This window comes from Pleurodeles waltl, chromosome 6 (assembly GCF_031143425.1).
Source record: "Pleurodeles waltl isolate 20211129_DDA chromosome 6, aPleWal1.hap1.20221129, whole genome shotgun sequence".
NCBI classification, from domain to species: Eukaryota; Metazoa; Chordata; class Amphibia; order Caudata; family Salamandridae; genus Pleurodeles; species Pleurodeles waltl.
This window is the reverse complement of record NC_090445.1, coordinates 1,204,232,665-1,204,254,435: the sequence shown is the minus strand read 5'-3', so window position 1 is coordinate 1,204,254,435 and position 21,771 is coordinate 1,204,232,665. Positions and strand designations below refer to the sequence as shown.

General features: G+C 45.9%; 1 protein-coding gene across 2 annotated transcripts in view; it reads right to left on the bottom strand.

The window, feature by feature from the left end:
- Positions 1-1,626: 1,626 nt before the first annotated feature.
- Positions 1,627-21,771, bottom strand: part of LOC138300753 (nucleolar RNA helicase 2-like) — a 338,402-nt gene continuing 318,257 nt past the window's right edge. For both annotated transcript variants that reach the window (XM_069240509.1, XM_069240510.1), the window contains exon 16: positions 1,627-1,983. In XM_069240509.1, the coding sequence (XP_069096610.1) occupies positions 1,798-1,983 (186 nt within the window). In that variant the 3' untranslated portion in view covers positions 1,627-1,797. The remainder of the gene's footprint in view (positions 1,984-21,771) is intronic.

Genomic DNA, 21,771 nt, shown 5'->3' with positions numbered 1-21,771 from the left:
TGAACAGAATATTAATCCACATCCACTTTCGGTGCTCAATCTCTCTGTTTTGACTGCCACAAAACTCACTTTCACAAATCTACCTTTTGGGGGGGGAAAGCACCAATGTTACTAAATTATTTTATTAAATTATTGACTTCAAACTCTCATGTGGCATTTCATATATCAGTCAGCAGTGGGTGGTAATGTTTCTTTGTCCCCCCATGTCACTGTCCATCGTGTTCCCACAAAAAACGGCTCTCCACAAATTTAGGGTGCAATCTTTATTTTAAATCCAATACAGCAGAGACTTCATCAGGGCCTAAAACACATTAATCCAAAGCAATATATCACCATATAATTAATACTAACTCCACTTTTTTGTTTAATTTTATTTTTTTATTTTTTATAAAATCAAATCAATTTTTCTTTCTTTTAATTGTACTTAAAAACTTAAACCACAAGGCAGAAATACATCAAAATACTTTGATGCCCAACCTCTGTATCTCCGACTGGACAATTCACTCAATCATTTCAGAAATTAACCATCCCCCAACCAGTAACACAAATAATCAAAGTCCCTGTATACCATAGATATATACCAACAAATATCAAAACTCTAATTCAAATGCCCCAATTCAAATCTTGAATCATCACTGCATTACTTACACATAATAGTGTAATGGGTATTCTTCCATCTTTAATTATGAGCTTTCATATAGCATGCAGCTCACCAAAATTAATGTTGTAGAAGAAAATGGACAACCTTAGTCTCACCATTATGTCGGTTTTATGTGTCAAACTTTATTTTTTCCATACAATCACTACCATGTTTTAGCACATATGCACTTTTCCATATCCATGCCTCTAAATGTCGTCCATAAGCTCAAGATTAAAAGAAAGAAAGATGGATTTCATAAAAAATTGAAAATTAAACAAAAAAGTTTTAATATTAATTATACGGTGATATATTGTTCTGGATGAATGCTTTTTAGGCCCTGATGAAGAAATTAAATGTGTTGCCTGGGTCTGCTGTATTGGATCTAAAATAAAGATTGCACCTTAAAATCGTGGAGAGCCTTTTTTCTTGGGAACACAGTGGACAGTGACATGGGGGACAAAGAAACATGACCACCCTCTTCTGACTGATATATGAAATGCCGCAGGAGAGTTTGAAGGAAATCATTTAAGAAAATAATTTAGTAACATTGGTGCCTTTCCCAAAAAGGTAATTTTGTGAAAGTACGTTTTGTGGCAGTCAATATAGCAGGATTGAGCACTGGAAGAGGATTAAGTCTGTTCAAGTAAGGACCTGTGCAGCCAGTTATCCGCACCACAGCCATTACAGACATTTTGTTTTGACTGATAAATGTATTAACTATGAAAATGTATGGGTTTGATTAACAGTGATAATTACACCATAATGTCATAATTCAAACTGTAGTGTATCCAAGGACATGGATACTGTGCATATGGACATGCTTCACAGCAGTAGCAGAATACACCTGGGCATTAACACCAGGTTTTAGTAGTTTGGTCACTGGTGATAGTTATCAGAGCTACATACAGTGAAATCTGTATAAGTTAAACTGCAAATGTGTAAAAAAAAAAAAAAAGAAGAAATTAAGAAAAGTAATAAAACAGACATTTTAAACAAGGTCTTGTATTTAATATACTGACACTGCAAGTATCCATGTCAATGTTGGCAACACCAAAAAATGGTGCTAATCGCGGGTTGCAGCAAGTGGTAAAACCATATATATGTAACAGATTTTTCTGTCCATAAAAATGCAGTCTTGTTCATACAAAGGTACAGACTTAATCAAATGCAGTATCAAAGCTTCTTTTGTGGCCTCTGTTTTGATTTCTGAACATGTTACTCCTGTGAAAGCCACCTCCTTGTCTTCGACCCCTGAAATCAGAGAAACTTCTTTCCCGTTCTTCTAATTCTGGTAAATCGATTGCAACAGTCAACTGCCAGCGCCTTGTGTCTTTCCAGAGCTCCTGTAAAAATAAGTTTAGTTGGTTTAACTGGTTTGTGCACACACAGTGTTATGACAAGGAGAGGCACAATTAAATGATTAATCTTTTTATAGCATGGATGGCAGCATAATGCAATTTTGAGAATCCAATGTGAATTGCTTACTTACCTTCTCTAACAATCTTTCTGGTGGATACTTTTATCTACCAGCAGATTCCTCACCACTTGAGTACACCCAGATGCCAGATTGGATTCAGAAACGTTCATAGCTTTCCTATACTGAGAGGTGGTGCTGGCTCTATCTGTGCACTGAAAACAGCACAGGTGTCAAATCACTACAGCCAAATAGTGCCAACCTGGTGCAGCAATTTATGTTCCCTATCCATTTGTCCCATGCCCTTCCATTGCTTCTATAGCATGGAACAACCTCCTACTCCACACCAGAGCCTCTTCTTGAATTTAGCAAGAAGCTGAAGCCTGGCTTTTCAATTAACCAACCTACCATAGGCAGGGCTAGTCACACACGTGCTCAGTACCAGGATTCCCTCACATGTGATAGTGCGCCTTACAAATATACATACCATAACCTTAGAGGCAGAGACATAGGCTATGTCATGTTGAGTGCTAAATGCATTGCAACATACTAACTAGGAGTCTTATTAAATGGAAGGGCTACGACCATCCTTTATAAATGTAAGATACACAGGATCAGGAGCGTTGGATATTCACCTTTTCTGCATGGTCACCACCGATTGTTTACCTTTTGCTAGATTCTATATTTACTGGCTTAGAGCTGACAGAGGATTTGTCTAATTAGGCTTCGGATAGTCCAGGCAAGTTAAGGGTAACTTTCTAAAAGTAACCTTTCTTTCATATTTATATTAAATCTGGATTAACCACTAAATTGGAGGTTTAGTAACCATTAAAAATAGTGATTTAAAAGTTTCTTTTTTGCTAGTACCTTTCCCAAATATAGTATTCGTGTTTCAAATTTAATAGGTGGAAACAGGTGTGAAATGACTCATAGGAGCAAACAATAGGCTCACCTGAATGGGCAGAGAACTCACGTAAACTATGAAGAATATGCAGGGGGGGCTCTATGGGTGTCCTTTTTGGCAATACAATGTCAAATCCTTGGAAGGTCTTCTGGGTTCATACATAGCCCTTTGAGCACACTTAAAAGGGGGGAGACCAGGATACCAAGAGAATTGGGAGAGACCAGGATGCCAAGACAATTCTTGTGAATTCACTGCCTGGTTTCTTAAAGACTCTGCTCTTGACATATCAGACTGCTGTCTCTGATTTTATTCTGAGTGCAGTGGCTGCCTGAAACTGGTTTTTAGTGTTAGATGTGGGAGGACACTAAAATTACCATAGTACACTTCCAATTTTAGTGTGGCTGAAGACTGTCACCATCTTGAAAAAGCCCAAAGTGGGTAGAGTTGGCCTCAATAACTTTACCCCATTACTGAGGTCATGCCCAGGAGTTATTCCCACCCACTAGCTGGTGTTAGGCATACGTGTGACACCTCCAGGCACCCACTTCAGAACTCTACTGGACCTGCAGAAGAACACACGAGGACCAGACCTGATAAGAGCCCTGAGGGACTGAACCTGCTACCTCTTGTGCACAGGACAAAAAAGTGAACTCCAAGGGTTGTAAGGCTAACCTCATGTTCAAGATGCAAGGATACAAAAAGCTACAAGAAGCCTTTCCAGCAACCTCCCAGCTAATCAGCAGCAACTGAATCTGGACTCCACCTTGGTGTCTGGCCTCCGTTTGCCACCCTGTGAGTCTCTAAGTGGCTTAAGTAGAATATTCCTGTAGTGGATTGGGTTCTAAAGGACTAAAGTCAAAAGGCAAATTATTTGACATGATGAACCTGCTTGATCTATCTGACCAGCGCTCCAATTGTGGTCAGCTTCAAATTGTCCTAAGTCACGGTATATTGAAACCACCGACACTCACTGGCACATTGTGCTTTCTAATTAAAGTTTTACAAATTCACATCTCTGGTTCCCGTATTGGATTTTCCTAATTTTGTTGTCATTTTGTTTATTAAATTGTACTCTATTATTTTAATTCAGTTTGAGATTTTTATTGTTTTGTAATGTGACTTGATTACTGTTTTGGTACTGCGTAAACACTTAACACTGCCCTAAGTTAAGCTTGTGTGCCACAGTTACCATTAGGTTGAGCTCAGGGTAATTTAATGACTTTGATAGTTCACCCGGACAAGGGCTGCGATTATCCTTTGAAGTAGGTAGTCATCAATTTAAAATAAGAATCCAGTTTTGTATAGTGAGGAAACTGCAGATAGGTAGGCGTATCCACCCAAAAGAATGTTACTGAAGGAACTTTTATTCAATGGCCCTTTTACTTGCAGATTCCTCGCCTCTTTAATACATCTCAAAGAACTGTCCCCTACACTTAGCAAATCTGAAGGAGCAGTTAATTAAATTCTTAAAGCACAACACACAATAAATGGACATCCCTCCTTAGCTCGAAGTACAAGCAATAATGTGTGGCATGAGTATGGAGATGACCATCTCACCACGCAATTGACTGCAGCCAGGGGACACCTCTGGCAAACCCGGAGATAGAAAACTGCTCTGGTAGAATAAGTATGGAATCCCTTGGGTGGTATCTTTTTAGGAAGGGCATAAAACATTTCGATACTAAAAATTACCCAGCCTGATAAGGTCCTCTTTCTGCTGTGAATTGCCATTCTTGCACCCCGCATATCCCACAAACAGATGGTCATTAGATCTCATTAAGCAACAACTAAACATCAGCCATGGGTCCACCCAATGTAATCTCTCCTCCTTCTTGGCAGGGTTAGTAGCATGAAACAAGTGAGAAAGGTAATGGATTACCCCAGGTGCAACAGTCTCCACCTTAATCAGGAAAGCTGCTTTAGCACTTAGGACCTTTCAAACATCTGTTCACAATCAGGTATCCGAACTGGGAAGTCTGATCAGGCAAACATACACGCAGAAAGGACTGCAATAAAGCCACTGATAGTGCCTAATGGACAAGCATTATAAGTCAGTGTTGGAACAATAAAGTCCTCTACATTGTAAAAGACTTGTACCCCTACCCTGAGCGCCCAACTGTACTGTTGTCTGGATCCATAATGCTGATTTTTGTTGTCAAAGGCAAACATGGCTCATCCGTGTGTGCAATGACATGCCTGTCTTGTGGACTGTGGTCTTGTTATACCGCGTGGGGCATCCAAAGCGCTACCCTCATACCAGAAGAAGGCTACCGCCTTCACCAAGAGCTAAGCAGAAAGAGCACGGTGGTGGCAGCATACCCTGTAGTGGTGATTAGGAGTGAAAGTTCCTTTTTACCTTGTGTCACAGGAATAAGGCCGCTGCTGTGTGAGTAACTCACTCTTGGCCTACATCAGGTAGATGTAGAGTGCTGCACAACACAGGAGTAGTGTCTAATGGATGTATGTGTGCCTGGGAAGGGTACAGTACAGGGGTAGAGCAGCACTATGTAGTCCATGAATGCTTAATGCTTGCACTAAGCATATGTTGCTTGCGAGGAATACATTAAATGAGAGATGGAGTGATGTATAACAGTGCGTGTGTACACAACCAATTAGCAGATGTTCTCAGCAGAAATCATCAACAAACAAACGAGTGTGAGATTGACCCTCAAGTACTTCAAAAATACTTTCATCAATGGGGAACACCAGACATAGATCTGTTCGCCACCAGCGAAAACGCAAAATGCCTAAACTTTGCATCCAGATACCCACATCCCCTATCCAAGGGCAATGCTCAGTGGATCAATTGATCAGGGATATTTGCTTACACTTTTCCCTCTCTCCCACTCATTCCATTTCTAGTCAACAAACACACTCAATCTGATACTCATAGCTCCAACGTGGGCACATCAGCCATGGTACACAACACTACTAGACCTATCAGTAGTACCACACTCCAAACTCCCAAATAGACCAAATCTGTTGACACAAAACACATGGCCAGATCAGGCACCCAAATCTCAACACACTCAATCTAGCGATTTGGCTCCTGAGGTCATAGAATTTGGGTATTTACAACTACCAACTGAATGTATTTAAGTAATTAAGCAAACAAGAAAACCCACAACCAGACAGTGCTATACCAACAAATGGAAAAGATTTGTATATTACTGTCAATCTAAACAAATCGCCCCTCTTTCAGCATCAATACAAGATATTGTATGCCATTTACAAAAATATAATTTACCATTCTCTTCTATAAAAATACAACTAACTGCAATTTCCGCATATTTGCAAAATATACAACACAGCTCATTATTTAGAGTTCCTGTTATCAAAGCCTTCATGGAAGGTTTAAAACTCATCATTCCGCCCAGAACACCACCAGTTCCTTCGTGGAATTTAAAAATAGTGCTTACACGACTTATGGGCCCACCATTTGAACCTATGCACTCATGTCGGATGCAGTTCTTAACATGGAAGGTTGCCTTCCTAGTCGCAATTACATCATTGCGAAGAGTTAGTGAAATTCAAGCTTTCACTATTGAAGAACCGTTCATACAAGTACATAAACATAAAAGTCGTACTACGAACGAACCCTAAATTTCTTCCTAAAGTAATATCACCTTTTCATATCAAACAGTGGAACTACCAGCCTTCTTCCCACAGCCAGATTCTGTAGCAGAAAGAGCTCTACATACATTAGACAATAAAAGAGCTCTAATGTACTACATAGATAGAACAAAACCATTCAGGAAAAGTAAACCGCTATTTGTAGCTTTTCAAAAACCTCATACTGGTAACCCCATTACAAAACAAGGTTTAGCAAGATGGATAGTAAAATGCATCCAAACAGGTTACCTTAAAGCTAAAAGACAACTCTTAGTTGCACATAAAGCACATTCCACAAGGAAAAAAGGTGCTACAATGGCCCTCTTAGGAAATCTACCAATGGCTGAAATATGTAAATCAGCTACTTGGTCAACACCACATACATTTACTAAACATTATTGTGTAGATGTTTTAGCAGCACAGCAAGCCACAGTAGGTTAAGCTGTACTAAGAACATTATTTCAAACAACTTCAACTCCTACAGGCTAACCACGCTTTTATGGGAGGAATAACTGCTTTCTAGTCTCTGCATAGCATGTGTATGTGCAGCTACACAGGCTATCAAATGAAAAATGTCACTTAGCCAGTGTACATCTGTTTGTGGCATGTACTGCTGCAGATTCACATGCACCCTCCCACCTCCCCAGAAGCCTGTAGCCGTTTAAGTTAAACAAACACTTGTACATATGTATATTGTAAGGAAATGGCTCCCTGCTGCATTTACCCCCCCCCCATACACACACACACACACTTTTTGCCTGATACTGATTTGACTGAGAAGTGTGCTGGGACCCTGCCAGCCAGGCCCCAGCACCAGTTGTTTTTTTTTCCCACCTAAAATGTACCATTGTTTCCACTATTGGCACACCCCTGGCACACATATAAGTCCCTTGTAAAAGGTACCAGTGGTACCAAGGGCCCTGTCACCAGGGAAGGTCTCTAAGGGCTGCAGCATGTGTTGTGCCTCCCTTAGGGACCCCTCACCTAACACATGCACACTGCCATTGCAGATTGTATGTGTGTGTTGATGGGGAGAAAAAGGCAAAGTCGACATGACATCCCCCTCAGGGTGCCATGCACACAAAATACTGGCTGTGGCATAGGTAAGTCACCCCTCTAGCAGGCCTTACAGCCCTAAGGCAGGGTGTACTATACCACAGGTGAGGGCATAGCTGTATGAGCAATATGCCCCTACAGTGTCTAAGTCTATTCTTAGACATTGTAAGTACAGCGTTGCCATATTAAGTATATGGTCTGGGAGTTTGTCAAAAACGAACTCCACAGCTCCATATTGGCTACACTGAATCCTAAGAAGTTTGGTATCAAACTTCTCAGAATAATAAACCCACACTGATGCCAGTGTTGGATTTATTAAAAAAATGCACATAGAGGGCATCTTAGAGATGCCCCCTGTATTTTACCCAATCCTTCAGTGCAGGACTGACAGGTCTGTGCCACCCTGCTGCTGAGAGACGAGTTTCTGACCCCTGGGGTGAGAGCCTTTGTGCTCTCTGAGGACATAATCAAAAGCCTGCTCTGGGTGGAGGTGCTTCACACCTCCCCCTGCAGGAACTATAACACCTAGCAGTGAGCCTCAAAGGCTCAGGCTATGTGTTAAAATGCCCCAGGGCACTCCAGCTAGTGGAGATGCCCGCCCCCTGGACACAGCCCCACTTTTGGCGGCAAGTCCAGGGGAGATAATGAGAAAAACAAGGAGTCGTCACACCCCAGTCAGGACAGCCCCTAAAGACCTTGAACATTATAAGTGCATGGTAGCCATAAGAGTATATGGTCTGGGAGTTTGTCAAACACGAACTCCACCGTTCCATAATGGCTACACTGAAAACTGGGAAGTTTGGTATCACACTTCTTAGCACAATAAATGCACACTGATGCCAGAGTGCAATTTATTGTAACATACACCCAGAGGGCATCTTAGAGATGCCCCCTGAATACCTACCCGACTTCTAGTGTAGGCTGACCAGTTTCTGCCAACCTGCCACACACCAGACATGTTACTGGCCACATGGGGAGAGTGCCTTTGTCAGCAAGTGGAGATGTCCCCCCCCCCCCCCCGGCCGCTGCCCCCACTTTTGGCGGCAAGGCTGGAGGAGATAATGAGAAAAACAAGGATGTGTCACCCAACAGTCAGGACGGGCCCTAAGGTGTCCTGAGCTGAGGTGACCCCTGCCTTTAGAAATCCTCCATCTTGATTTTGGAGGACTCCCCCAATAGGAATAGGGATGTGCCCCCTTACCTCAGGGAGGAGGCACAAGGATGGTGTAGCCACCCTCAAGGACAGTAGCCATTCGCTACTGCCCCCTGACCTAAACACACCCCTAAATTGAGTACGCCTGGGGGTCACTCCTGCACTGGGGTTTGGTTCCTTCCGGTCCTGGGGGCTGTGGGTGCACTGTTGGTTCCAGGTGTCTGGTCCCTTGTTACAGGCAGTCGTGGTCAGGGGGGCCTCTGGATTCTCTCTGCAGATGTTGCTGTGGGGGCTCAGGGGGGTTGTCTCTGGTTACTCATGGGCTTGCAGTCGCCAGGGAGTCCTCCCTGAGGTGTTGGCCTTCTGCAGGTCGAGCCGGGGGAGTCTGGTGCAGAGTGTAGAGTCTCATGCTTCTGGCGGGAAATGTGAAGTCTTTGAAAGTTGCTTCTTTGTTGCAAAGAAGTAGCTGGTTTTGAACAGGGCCACTGTTCACTGTAGTTTCATGGTCCTGTAGTCCAGGGCAGTCCTCTGAGGCTTCAGAGGTCGCTGGTCCCTGTCAGATGCGTCGCTGGAGCGGGTTTTCGAATTTGGAGACAGGCCGGTAGGGCTGGGGCCAAAGCAGTTGTCTTCCTCCTCCTCTGCAGGTTTGTAGGTCAGCAGTCCTGGTTTCTTCAGGTTGCAGGAATCCGATTTCCTGGAATCTGGGGAGCCCCTAAATACTGAATTTAGGGGTGTGTTTAGGTTTGGGAGAGCAGAAGCCAATGGCTACTGTCCTTGAGGGTGGCTACACCTTCTTTTGCCTCCTCCCTGTGGGAGGGGGGCACATACCTAATCCTATTGGGGGAATCCTCCAAAACTAAGATGGAGGATTTCTCAAGGCAGGGGTCACCTCAGCTCAGGACACCTTAGGGCCTGTCCTGACTGTTGGGTGACACATCCTTGTTTTTCTCATTATCTCCTCCAGCCTTGCCGCCAAAAGTGGGGGCAGCGGGCGGGGCGGGGGAGGGGAAGGGGGGCGGACATCTCCACTTGCTGGGATGCCCTGGGGCGCTGTAACAAAAGGGGGAGCCTTTGAGGCTCACTGCAAGGTGTTACAGTTCCTGCAGGGTGAGGTGAGAAGCACCTCCATTCAGTACAGGCTTTGTTCCTGGCCACAGAGTGTACAAAGGCACTCTCCCTATGAGGCCAGTAACATGTCTGGTGTGTGGCAGGTTGGCAGAAACTGGTCAGCCTACACTAGAAGTCGGGTAGGTATTCAGGGGGCATCTCTAAGATACCCTCTGGGAGTATGTTACAATAAATTGCACTCTGGCATCAGTGTGCATTTATTGTGCTAAGAAGTGTGATACCAAACTTCCCAGTTTTCAGTGTAGCCATTATGGAACTGTGGAGTTCGTGTTTGACAAACTCCCAGACCATATACTCTTATGGCTACCATGCACTTATAATGTCCAAGGTCTTGCTTAGACACTGTGGGGGCATAGTGCTCATGCACATATGTCCTCACCTGTGGTATAGTGCACCCTGCCTTGGGCTGTAAGGCCTGCTGGAGGGGTGACTTACCTATGCCACAAGCAATGTGAGGTTGGCGTGGCGCTCTGAGGGGAGTGCCATGTCGACTTAGTCATTTTGTCCCCACCAGCACACACAAGCTGTGAGGCAGTGTGCATGTGCTGAGTGAGGGGTCCCTAGGGTGGCATAAGACAAACTGCAACCCTTAGAGACCTTCCCTGGCATCAGGGCCCTTGGTACCAGTTACAAGGGACTTACCTGAGTGCCAGGGTTGTGCCAATTGTGGAGACAAAGGTACAGTTTAGGGAAAGAACACTGGTGCTGGGGCCTGGTTAGCAGGGGCCCAGCACACTTTCAAATCATAACTTAGCATCAGCAAAGGCAAAATATTAGGGGGTAATCATGCCAAGGAGGCATTTCCTTACAAAGTAGAAAAGGAAACCGGCATACGCAGGAGCTGTCTAAAACATGGATTAAAACATGATGGTAGCACTATCACCAATACTAATATTTCCTCTTCGACAGTAGCCAGCGCTCCATGCACTATTCAAATATGTAGAACCAAAATAGATAAAAGAGCGATTGTAGGAAAGTACCCTCTTTCTTGGCATGGTTACCCCCACTTTCTGCCTGTTGTCAGAGTGTTTGACTGTGTTCACTGGGATCCTACTAACCAGGACCCCAGTGATTATGCTCTCTCCCTTCTAACTTGGTAACTTGTACCATTTTCACCCCACATTTGGCATACTGGTACCGCCACGTAATTACCTAGTATATGGTACATAGGTACCCAGGGCACTGGGGTACCAGAGGATCCCTAATGGCTGCAGCATGCATTATGCCACCCGTATGGAGCCCATGTAAAGTGTTCTGCAGGCCTGCCATGCACCCTTTCACTACCAGGTCACTGCACCATGTCACTGTAAGTCACTCCTATGGCAGGCCCTCCTACCCCAGAGGGCAGGGTGCAAGTACCTGTGTGTGAGGGCACCCCTGCACTAGCAGGAGTGCCCCCACAAACTCCTGCTCCATTTTCCTGGACTTCGTGAGTGTAGGGGTGCCATTTTATGCGTGTACTGGACATAGGTAACTACCTATGTCCAGCTACATAATGACTGAACCTGGGAATGTTTGGTATCAAACATGTCTGAATCATACTCAAATACTGTTGCAAGTATTTAAGTATGATTCCATGCACTCTGAGGGCTCCTTGGAGGAACAGCAGCATTGCTACCACCAGTCTTATAGGGTTTTCCGGGCAGCCCAAGCTGTTGCCACCCCTCAGACAGGTTTCTGCCCTCCTGCTGCTAGATCTGATCAAACCCAGGAAACCAGAAAAAGGGATTTCCTTTGGGAGAGGAAGGTAACACCCTCTCCCCATTTGGAAACAGGTGTGACTGGCTTGGGAGGGGTAGCCTCCCCAGGCCACTGGTATGCTTTGAAGGGCACATTTGGTACTCTTCGTGCATAAACCAGTTCACACCGTTTCAGGGACCTCCAGTCCTCCACTCTGGCTCGAAACTGGACAATAGGAAGGGGAGTGGACCACTCCCCTGTCCATCACCACCCTCCTAAAAAGGGTCCCTGGGTTCTGCCATCTTGAATCCAAGGTTGGCAGGGACCTCTGGTAGCATCCGAATGGCCAGGGCAGGCAGGTGACGTCAGAGCCCCCTCCTGATAGGTGGTCACCTGGCTAAGTGACCAATTCTCCCTTTCAGGGATATTTAGGCTCATTCTCTTGGGTGGGTCCTCAGATTCGACAAGCAAGTCCCAGCAGCACTGCTTGCAAAGTTTACTTCAACTTCTGCCAACTGGAACCACAACTTGACTTCACAGGAACCTCCAATCTGCAGCTACAGCGATGGCTCTGCAACATTGTTTCTCCAGCTCCTTCCAGCAACTGCAACATTTCCCCAGATGTGCATCTTCTAAGGGCGGCAAGTCTTCAGTCTGCACCAAGAAGCAAGAAGGAATCTCATGGAGTGAAGGAGTCACACCCCTGCATCCGCAGGCACTTGCCGCAACGACGGCCGGCTGAATGGATCTCCTCTCATCCTGGGCTGTGTGGATCCTGCATCACGGGTGGTGGCAGGAGTAGTCCTCATTGTCCTCTCTGCCAGCTGTATAAACATGGAGGAGGTAAGCCCTTGCCTTCCCGTGCAGGACAGTACCCCCTGTGCACCCCATCTCTTGCAGCTGCCAAGGCTTGTTCGCATCTCTTCCAAGAGATCTTCAGGTGATATGTAGCTCTAGCCGCCAGCACTCTTTCCTGCGACGTCTGAAATCTTTCTGCAGTGCTACATGGGCTCTGTCTGCGACTTCTGGGTCCCCGTCTTGTGGGTGCTGCCTTTGCTCCTGTGGACTCTGTCGCTGAGGGTCTCCTCTGGCTCCCCCACCCCCTCCTGGGCCTTGCTGGTCCCGGGCAGCTCCACTTTTCCACAAACTGTGAATTTTCCTTTGACAAGGCTTGTTGGTGGAATTCCAACAGCCACCCATCTGCAATCTTCATTCCAGCGTGGGACATCTTCTGCATCCATCAGGAACTCTTCTCCAGCTCCAGGGCTGCAGTGTTGACCTGATCATCACCATTGACCAACTCCTGCAAGTACAGCTGGGTGGGTAGTTGCTCCTACTCCTCCTGGACTCTACTGTGACCCTCAGACCTGGTCCACTCTCTCCACATATCTTCCTATCCAGGAATCCACTGCTAGTTTCTTGCAGTCTTGTCTGGGTGTTGTTTTCCTCCTTTTGGGAAGCTAGGGGAAATTCCCTTGCCTCCCCCTAAGACCACTTTTGTTTATCTATATTTGCGTGGTTTTCTAACTTTTTCTATGCCTATTACCGTTTACTGGTGTATATAGTTACTGTATTACTTACCTCCTATTGGAGGGTTGCCCTTCTAGTACTTTGTGGTACTGTGAGACTGTAGGAAAATGGCTCCCTGTTGCAGTTACCCCCCCACTTGTTGCTGGATATTGATGCTGACTTGACTGAGAAGTGTACTGGGACCCTGCTAAACAGGCCCCAGCACTAGTGTTCTTTCACTAAAAATGTACCATTGTTCCCACAATTGGCACGCCCCTGGCACACAGATAAGTCCCTTGTAAAAAGTATCAGTGGTACCAAGGGCCCTGTGACCAGGGAAGGTCCCTAAGGGCTGAAGCATGTGTTGTGCCATCCTAAAGGGACCCCTCACCTAACACATGCACACTGCCATTGCAGATTGTGTGTGTTGGTGGGGAGAAAAAGGCAAAGTCGACATGGCATCCCCCTCAGGATACCATGCCCACATAATACTGCCTGTGGCATAGGTAAGTCACCCATCTAGCAGGCCTTACAGCCCTAAGGTAGGGTGCACTATACCACAGGTAAGGGCATAGCTGCAAGAGCAATATGCCCCTACAGTGTCTGTCTATTCTTAGACATTGTAAGTACAGTGTGGCCATATTAAGTATATGGTCTGGGAGTTTGTCAAAAACGAACTCCACAGCTCCATAATGGCTACACTGAATACTGGGAAGTCTGGTATCAAATTTATCAGAATAATAAACCCACACTGATGCCAGTGTTGTATTTATTAAAAATTGCACACAGAGGGTATCTTAGAGATGCCCTCTGTATTTCACCCAATCCTTCAGTGCAGGACTGACTGGTCTGTGCTAGCCTGCTGCTGAGAGACGAGTTTCTGAAGTGAGAGCCTTTATGCTCTCTGAGGACAGAAACAAAGCCTGCACTGGGTGGAGGTGCTTAACACCTCCCCCCTGCAGGAACTGTAACACCTAGCATTGAGCCTCAAAGGCTCAGGCTTCGTGTTACAATGCCCCAGGGCACTCCAGCTGGTGGAGATGGCCGCCCCCAATTTTGGCGGCAAGTCCAGAGGAGATAATGAGAAAAACAAGGAGGAGTCACCTAAAAGTCAGGACAGCTCCTAAGGTGCCCTGAGCTGAGGTGACCCCTGCCTTTAGAAAACCTCCATCTTGGTTTTGGAGGATTCCCCCAAAAGGAATAGGGATGTGCCCCCCTCCCCTCAGGGAGGAGGCAAAAAGAGGGTGTAGACATCCTCAAGGACAGTAGCCATTGGCTACTGCCCCCAGACCTAAACACACCCCTAAATTGAGTATTTAGGGCGACCCTGAACCCAGGAAATCAGATTCCTGCAACCTGAACCAGAGAAGAAGGACTGCTGACCTACAAGCCTGCAGAGACAAAAGACGACGACAACAGCTTTAGCCCCAGCCCTACCGGCCTGTCTCCTGAGTATAAAAAAGCTGCAACCAGCGACGCATCCAACAGGGACCAGCGACCTCTGAAGCCTCAGAGGACTGCCCTGACCCCCAGGACCAAGAAACTCCTGTGAGCAGTGGCTCGTCTCAACAATCTGCAACTAACTTGCAACTTTGTGAGTAGCCCGAAACGACCCTCCTGAGCCCCCACAGCGACACCTGCAGAGAGAATCCAGAGGCTCCCCCTGACCGCGACTGCCTGTAACAAGGGGCCAGACGCCTGGAACCAGCACTGCACCTGCAGCCCCCAGGACCTGAAAGAACCAAACCTCAGTGCAGGAAAGACCCCCAGGTAACCCTCTGCCTAGCCCAGGTAGTGGCTGTCCCGAGAAGCCCGCCCCCGTACCTGCCTGCACCGCTAGAGTGACCCCCCGGGTCCCTCCATTGTTTCCTATCTGAAACCAGACGCCTGCTTTGCACACTGCACCCGGCCGCCCCTGTGCTGCTGAGGGTGTGTTTTGTGTCTACTTGTGTTCCCCCCCCGTGCGCTACAAAATCCCCCTGGTCTGCCTCCCGAAGACACGGGTACTTACCTGCTGGCAGACTGGAACCAGAGCACTCCCTGTTCTCCATAGGCTCCTATGTGTTTTGGGCACCTCTTTGACCTCTGCACCTGACTGGCCCTGAGCTACTGGTGGGGTAACTTTGGGATTGCCTTGAACCCCCAACGGTGGGCTGTCTGTGCCCAGGAACTGAGACTTGTAAGTGTCCTACTTACCTCACAATCTAACCAATACTTACCTCCCCCAGGAACTGTTGATTTTTGCACTGCCATTTTAATAAAGAGTGTGTATGATATTGTTTTTATTCAAAGTTCCTAACTTACCTATGTGAAGTACCTTGCATTTTATGTATTTACTTCAAATCTTGAACCTGTGGTTGTTAAAATATACTAAGAAAATATATTTTTCTATATAAAGACCTATTGGCCTGGAGTAAGTCTGATTGTGTGTTCCTCATTTATTGCCTTTGTGTGTACAACAAATGCTTAACACTACCCTCTGATAAGCCTACTGCTCAACCACACTACCACAAAATAGAGCATTCGAATTATCTAATTTTGCCACTATCTTACCTCTAAGGGGAACTCTTGAACTCTGTGCACACTATTTCTTACTTTGAAATAGTATATACAGAACCAACTTCCTACAGAGACCAAAAATGAAGTACCTTTATTTTTGTAAAACTGAGTGTTTTCTTTCATGTGTGTAAGGGCTGTGTGACTACAGTGGTGTTGCATGAGCTTTGCAGGTCTCCTAGATAAGCCTTGGCTGCTCATTCACAGCTACCTCTAGAAGGCCTGGCTTCTAGACACTGCCTACACTTCACTAAGAGGAGATACGTGGACCTGGTATAGGGTGTAAGTACCTTGGTTAACCACCATACACCAGGCCAGCTTCCTACAGCGATGGTCCCTGATGAAGCTGTAAAGAGCCCCGGTGGCAGACCTGACCCTCCCAAAAGAGGGTAGGCACCAAACCCTTGTCTCAACAGGTCCACGGGGGTATTTATTCTAACTCTAGAGCGCACTATCCATCTTCTCATATTAAATTGATTCCATCACGTAAGACTCCCTATAATATATTCTTAATTAATGTTCCAAAGCTGCAGAGTGGGGAGAAGGAACTGCCTGGCTCTTTACCAAACAAGGTTATCCTTTTGGATTCGTAAGGTGAGGTTGTGCAGGTCAGGTATTACAGAGTATATTCTTGTTGCAACCATTTTAGTAATTTCTGTTCAGAAAGGGAATATATTGGTTTGAAACTGGTATATGTAAACTAAAACTGCAGAAAATCTTATTTCCCCTAGAACTTAGGTTCAGACCCCTTATTGACTCAAATAAGAACAAACCTCAATGCCCCCAATATTTGCCCAGCCATTCTGGCTACTCACCCTAATTCTAATAGGAACTAATTACCCTCTACTATTTCTACTATGAGGCATGTACATAACCTGTCTGATTTTGACTGACTTGCACAAGGATGGGAGTACTCAGTAATGCATCAGGGCCTGAAAGTAGTCCTCTAAATTCTGGTATTGGATGTTTCATGTATTGAAAAGAGTTCACAAGTAGCAGCCTTAAAAGCCACTCATGAAGATCTTGACGGTACTGGGGAGCTGGCTCTCCTAATGCAGAATTAATACAGTGGGTGACCCAAGCGCATAACTCACAAGAGCAGGGAGTGAGCTTAAACTCCAGTGAATACAATAGTCTGAGGAGTTAGGGTTAAACTAGGAGACAATGACTGGGGAACATGTATCGATCAACACCACATCATTTTGCTTCAGGAATCCTGAGCAACTGAACCTGTTTTTACAACGGGGTATGTTATGTTTGCACTAAATGCAGAACCGCCTAGGTCAAGAAAGGCTGCTGATATGGTTAAGAATGGACCTCTTTAGCGAAGTCAAATGAACCCCAGACAAAAGTAGAGACATCTTAGGTGTAACTAAACACAAGCTGTAGGAAAGGGGTCAGGCCATATTGCAAAAATTAATATGTATCTACAGTCTGCAGCCCCTGTAGTGCACTCGTGCACAGCAGAGATTGTCTTTTCTGTTAGATGAGCTCAACTCAAAATACATAAACATTAATGCTGGTGACTGTAATACTCTAATTCCTCTAGTTTGGGAGCAATGGGCTGAGGAAAATATATTGTGGGAAGAAAGGAGACTCTTGTACCAGCTGAAAAAACATCCAGGTTTTCTAAAAGCTCTGCTCAAATTGTTGATCTGATGGTGTCCCATTATTTAAAGTAGTAAATGGGTTTACGGCCCTCAAGTGATCCTCCCCGACCAACGTTTAAGATTGGCCAGTGTGTTAGTATTAGTGACAACCTCTTTCTAGATCTTCAACTATGATCTTTTGTGACAGATAAAGGCCCTGATTCGCCGCCCGCCTCGCGGGAACCGCCATATGGCCGCTCCGCAGTCGAAAGACCGCGGAGGCCATTCAGGCTTTCCTGCTGGGCTGGCGGGCGACCGCCAGAAGGCCGCCCGCCAGCCCAGCGGGAAACCCCTCCCCACGAGGAAGCCGGCTCCGAATGGAGCAGGCGGAGTGGGTATGTGCGACGGGTGCAGTGGCACCCGTCGCGTATTTCAGTGTCTGCATAGCAGACACTGAAATACATAGTGGGGCCCTCTTACGGGGGCCCCGCGGCACCCCCTACCGCCATCCTGTTCCTGGCGGGAGACCCGCCAGGAACAGGATGGCGGTAGGGGGTGTCAGAATCCCCATGGCGGCGGAGCGCGCTCCGCCGCCATGGAGGATTCTAAAGGGCAGCAGAAAACCGGCGGGAGACCGCCGGTTTTCCGCATCTGACCACGGCCGAACCGACGCGGTCAGAATGCCCTGCGGGGCACCGCCGGCCTGTCAGCGGTGCTCCCGCCGACCCTGGCCCCGGCGGTCTCTGACCGCCGGGGTCAGAATGACCCCCAAAGTGTTCTTGAGATCTGATAGTGACCATAATGCACTAAGTGCAGTTTTTAGTAGGGAACCTTTTTTGAGCGCTAACCTTCCAGTTATTAAACAAATAAATGCTATGGAGTCTACTAACAATATTACACTACCCCTGTTAATGGACCCCTTACCTGAATGCTTTGGGAAATGCTATTGCGAGGAGAGAGGAGATTCTATCTTCTTGGAAGGGTGATATTATAGTACTGATATATAAAAAGGGTAGGAGAGGTACCCCATCTAACTATAGAGCAATTAGCTTGTTAGACAACAGGCAAGAAATCTTCTGCAGGGGCAGTGTTGATGTGGTGGATTCTATTTAGTTTTAACGGGAATCAGGACTTTAGCTTAGCCTTCTAGTTTGCAGGCCTGTGCCCCTGTCACCTAGTGACTTTTAACCTACTTGGCTTGCTCTGTCTTAGCCTATTTATTTAATTATTTCTTCCAAACAGGCTGCCATGTTTATAGTTAGTGAAATGTTTTGATTTTACATTATCAGTGATGCTCAGTGAAGGCGTCACTATCAGCGTCAAAGTTAAGTGAGATAAGTAGGTATTCACATCATGTCCCATTCCCACTTATGTGTGACCGAAACATGATGTACTTTTGGAGGGAATTGTTTATATAATTGCCCTGCCAAGCATGCCTCCTTTTCTATTGTTTGGGAGTACACCTGCATCAGGGGTCCTACAAGATCTGTATAAATACATCTCACGCAGACAAGGTTATAAGAAGGATTCCAACCAGATGCTGTCAACGCCATCTATGCTGTACGTCGCCTTGATGCAGACCTAGCCTTCACGTCACCACGGAGTCTGATCAGAGCCCTCATTCCAAGATGAAAAGGGTTTAGGGGAGGGTTGCTTCTCATGGATCTGCTAGTGGCAGATTAGGTTTAACACACCTAGCCCTCACCAGGTTAGAAATTAGGTTCTTCATGCTAGGGTTTTAGGAATTTTAAATTTCAAGTTTATTGCAGGATAGTGGGGGGCCTTTGTATTCGCGAATCATCTTTACAATATTACTTCTTGAATCGATCATTATCCTAATCATTGCAGCTCATACATTTTACAATAGATTGCAGTCTTTTTAATAAACCAATTGAAAACTTTTCTGCATCTCCTTTACTGCCTTTGTGTGATTGAGACTTACTACTAACTGAGGACACAGAGGGCTGACCTGCACCTAAAGGACCAAGAACATCCTGAGGACAGCGGTTCTGTCCAGAAACAGCAGCAAAGAAAGCAACTTTAAAGAGACTCCAACTTCCCGCCAGAAATGTGAGTTTTCCCACTCTGCACCAGACGCCCCCAGCTCGAGTTCAGGACAACCAACACCACAGAGAGGACCCCCAGGCGACACCAACGACGTGGACACCCAGAGTCGACCTCCCTGCACCACAACAGCAACGCCTGCAGAGAGGATCCAGAGGCTCCCCCTGACCGCGACTGCCTGGTAACAAAGGAACCAGACGCCTGGCTCAATCACTGCACCCTCAGCCCCCAGGACTGAGGAACCACCGACCAGTGCAGGAGTGACCAGCAGGAGGCCCTCATCCTAGCCCAGTCGGTGGCTGGCCCGAGAAGCCCCCCTGTGCCCTGCCTGCACCGCCAGAGTGACCCTCGGGTCCCTCCATTGTTTTCAACATCAAACCAGACACCTACTTTGCACACAGCACCCGGCCGCCCCTGTGCTACAAAACCCCCCTGGTCTGCTCCCAGAGGACACAAGTACTTACCTGCTAGCAGACTGGAACTGCAGCACCCCTGTCCTCCATAGGCACCTATGTTATTTGGGCCCTCCTTTGACCTCTGCACCTGACCAGCCCTTTGCTGCTGGTGCGGTGGCTTTGGGGTTGCCTTGAACCCCCAAATGTGGGCTGCCTATGCCCAGGAGACTGACTGTGTAAGTGATTTACTTACCTGAGAAACTAACTAAAACTTACCTCCCCCAGGAACTGTTGATTTTTGCAGTGTCCACTTTTAAAATAGCTTATTGCCATTTTTTGTCAAAACTGTGTATACTACGGTTTTATATCAAAGTTCAATACTTACCTGTGTGAAGTACCTTACAATTTATGTACTTACCTCAAACTTGAATCTTGTGATTCTAAAATATGTTAAGAAAATATATTTTTTTCTATATAAAAACCTATTGGCCTGGAGTTGAGTCTTTGAGTGTGTGTTTTCATTTATTGCCTGTGTGTGTACAACAAATGCTTAACACTACCCTCTGATAAGCCTACTGCTCGACCACACTACCACAAAATAGAGCATTAGTATTATCTAATTTTGCCACTATCAATCTCTAAGGTGAACCCTTGGACTCTGTGCACACTATCTCTTACTTTGTGATAGTATATAGAGAGCCAACTTCCTACAAGCTCTAATAAAAAACCCGATCAGAGGGTGCAGGTTTACACTTTTTATACACCCTTGGTGTAATAATGCTAGATTTTAATGGTACTTTGAAAATGTCCTCTGCATGTCTAAGCATGCCTTGGAGCATAAGGAGACACTGATACCTTATGATACACAGCTGCCCTAGCTATCACCTGACTGTAAGCAGTGGTATCTTCAGGAGGAGATGGTCTTGTGGGGTATAAATCAGGATCATTACAAGGGATGGGATCCGTATCATATAAATCCCTTGGATCTACACCCTGTTGAGTGTCATATAAATCATCCCCATGTGTTGGCATAGGGGGTTGTGGAGAAAATTGTGTAGGTGGTAGATTAGCAGGAAGTAAAGGAGAATGTGATGGTGAAGGCTGTTGTGGTGCCTTTAGTTTCTCCTTTTGTTTAAATATTTTAGCAGGTGGAGGCCCAGTTTCAAAAGTTTCTTGGAAAGTTAATTTTCTTTTGATTGTTGGAGGAGAAGAGGCTATGATTCTTCCTGTGTCCTTTTGTATATAGATTTTTCGCTCTTTAGTGTCCATTATTTCCAATACAGGCCTTATTTCAGAAGACTCCTCAGTAACTGGAGCATATTTTCCAACCAGGGGTTTCAGCTCCGAAAGTTTTGATACCGAATGTTTGAGTCGGTCTAAAAATATCAGATTTGAAAGTGTTGTTAGTTTTTTCGGCTCTGACGTCGAATTTTCAAATTTTCAGCTTGATCCCAAAACAGGTGTGTCAAGCTGCTTGGTCGGTGCCGAATGCACTTTGGCCTTTTGTTTCAGCGCTGAACCCGGGGGTTGGCCATTCGATTGTATTTATTGGTCCAACCATGGCTTGCAAGCAGTGGTGGACCCAAAACCAGTGCTGAAGTCTATTTGGTTGTCTTTGGGTGATGGGAAGGGGCTGACCCTCACAGGTGAGTAGTGCGCTTTACAAATTCTTGATTGATTGATGTACTCACATACTGCGCCAGTGGGATGGATTGGCTAACATTGGAATCTCAATCAGAATAGGAGTCTACGATGGAAACGGTCACGTGATGTGCCAATTCCTCTTGTGCGTGTTCTTCTCCAAAGATGTTGGGCGTTTGTTCCTATGACTTGGATGTCATCTCCAACCAACATGCTCTTCGATCCCTAAGAGTTTTCTTCGAACAAAAGGATCGACAAGCGTAACAGTTCTCTTCTCCGTGATCTGGACAGAGACAGAGACTGCAATCGATCGGTGTATGGAAACTTGGTGTGACACCGAAGGCAAAAGCGAAACAGAGTCCATTCCATCAGCCTAACATTGTAAGACTATCATGTGTCGAAGTAAGCCCAAGAAGGGTGAGGTCCCCCC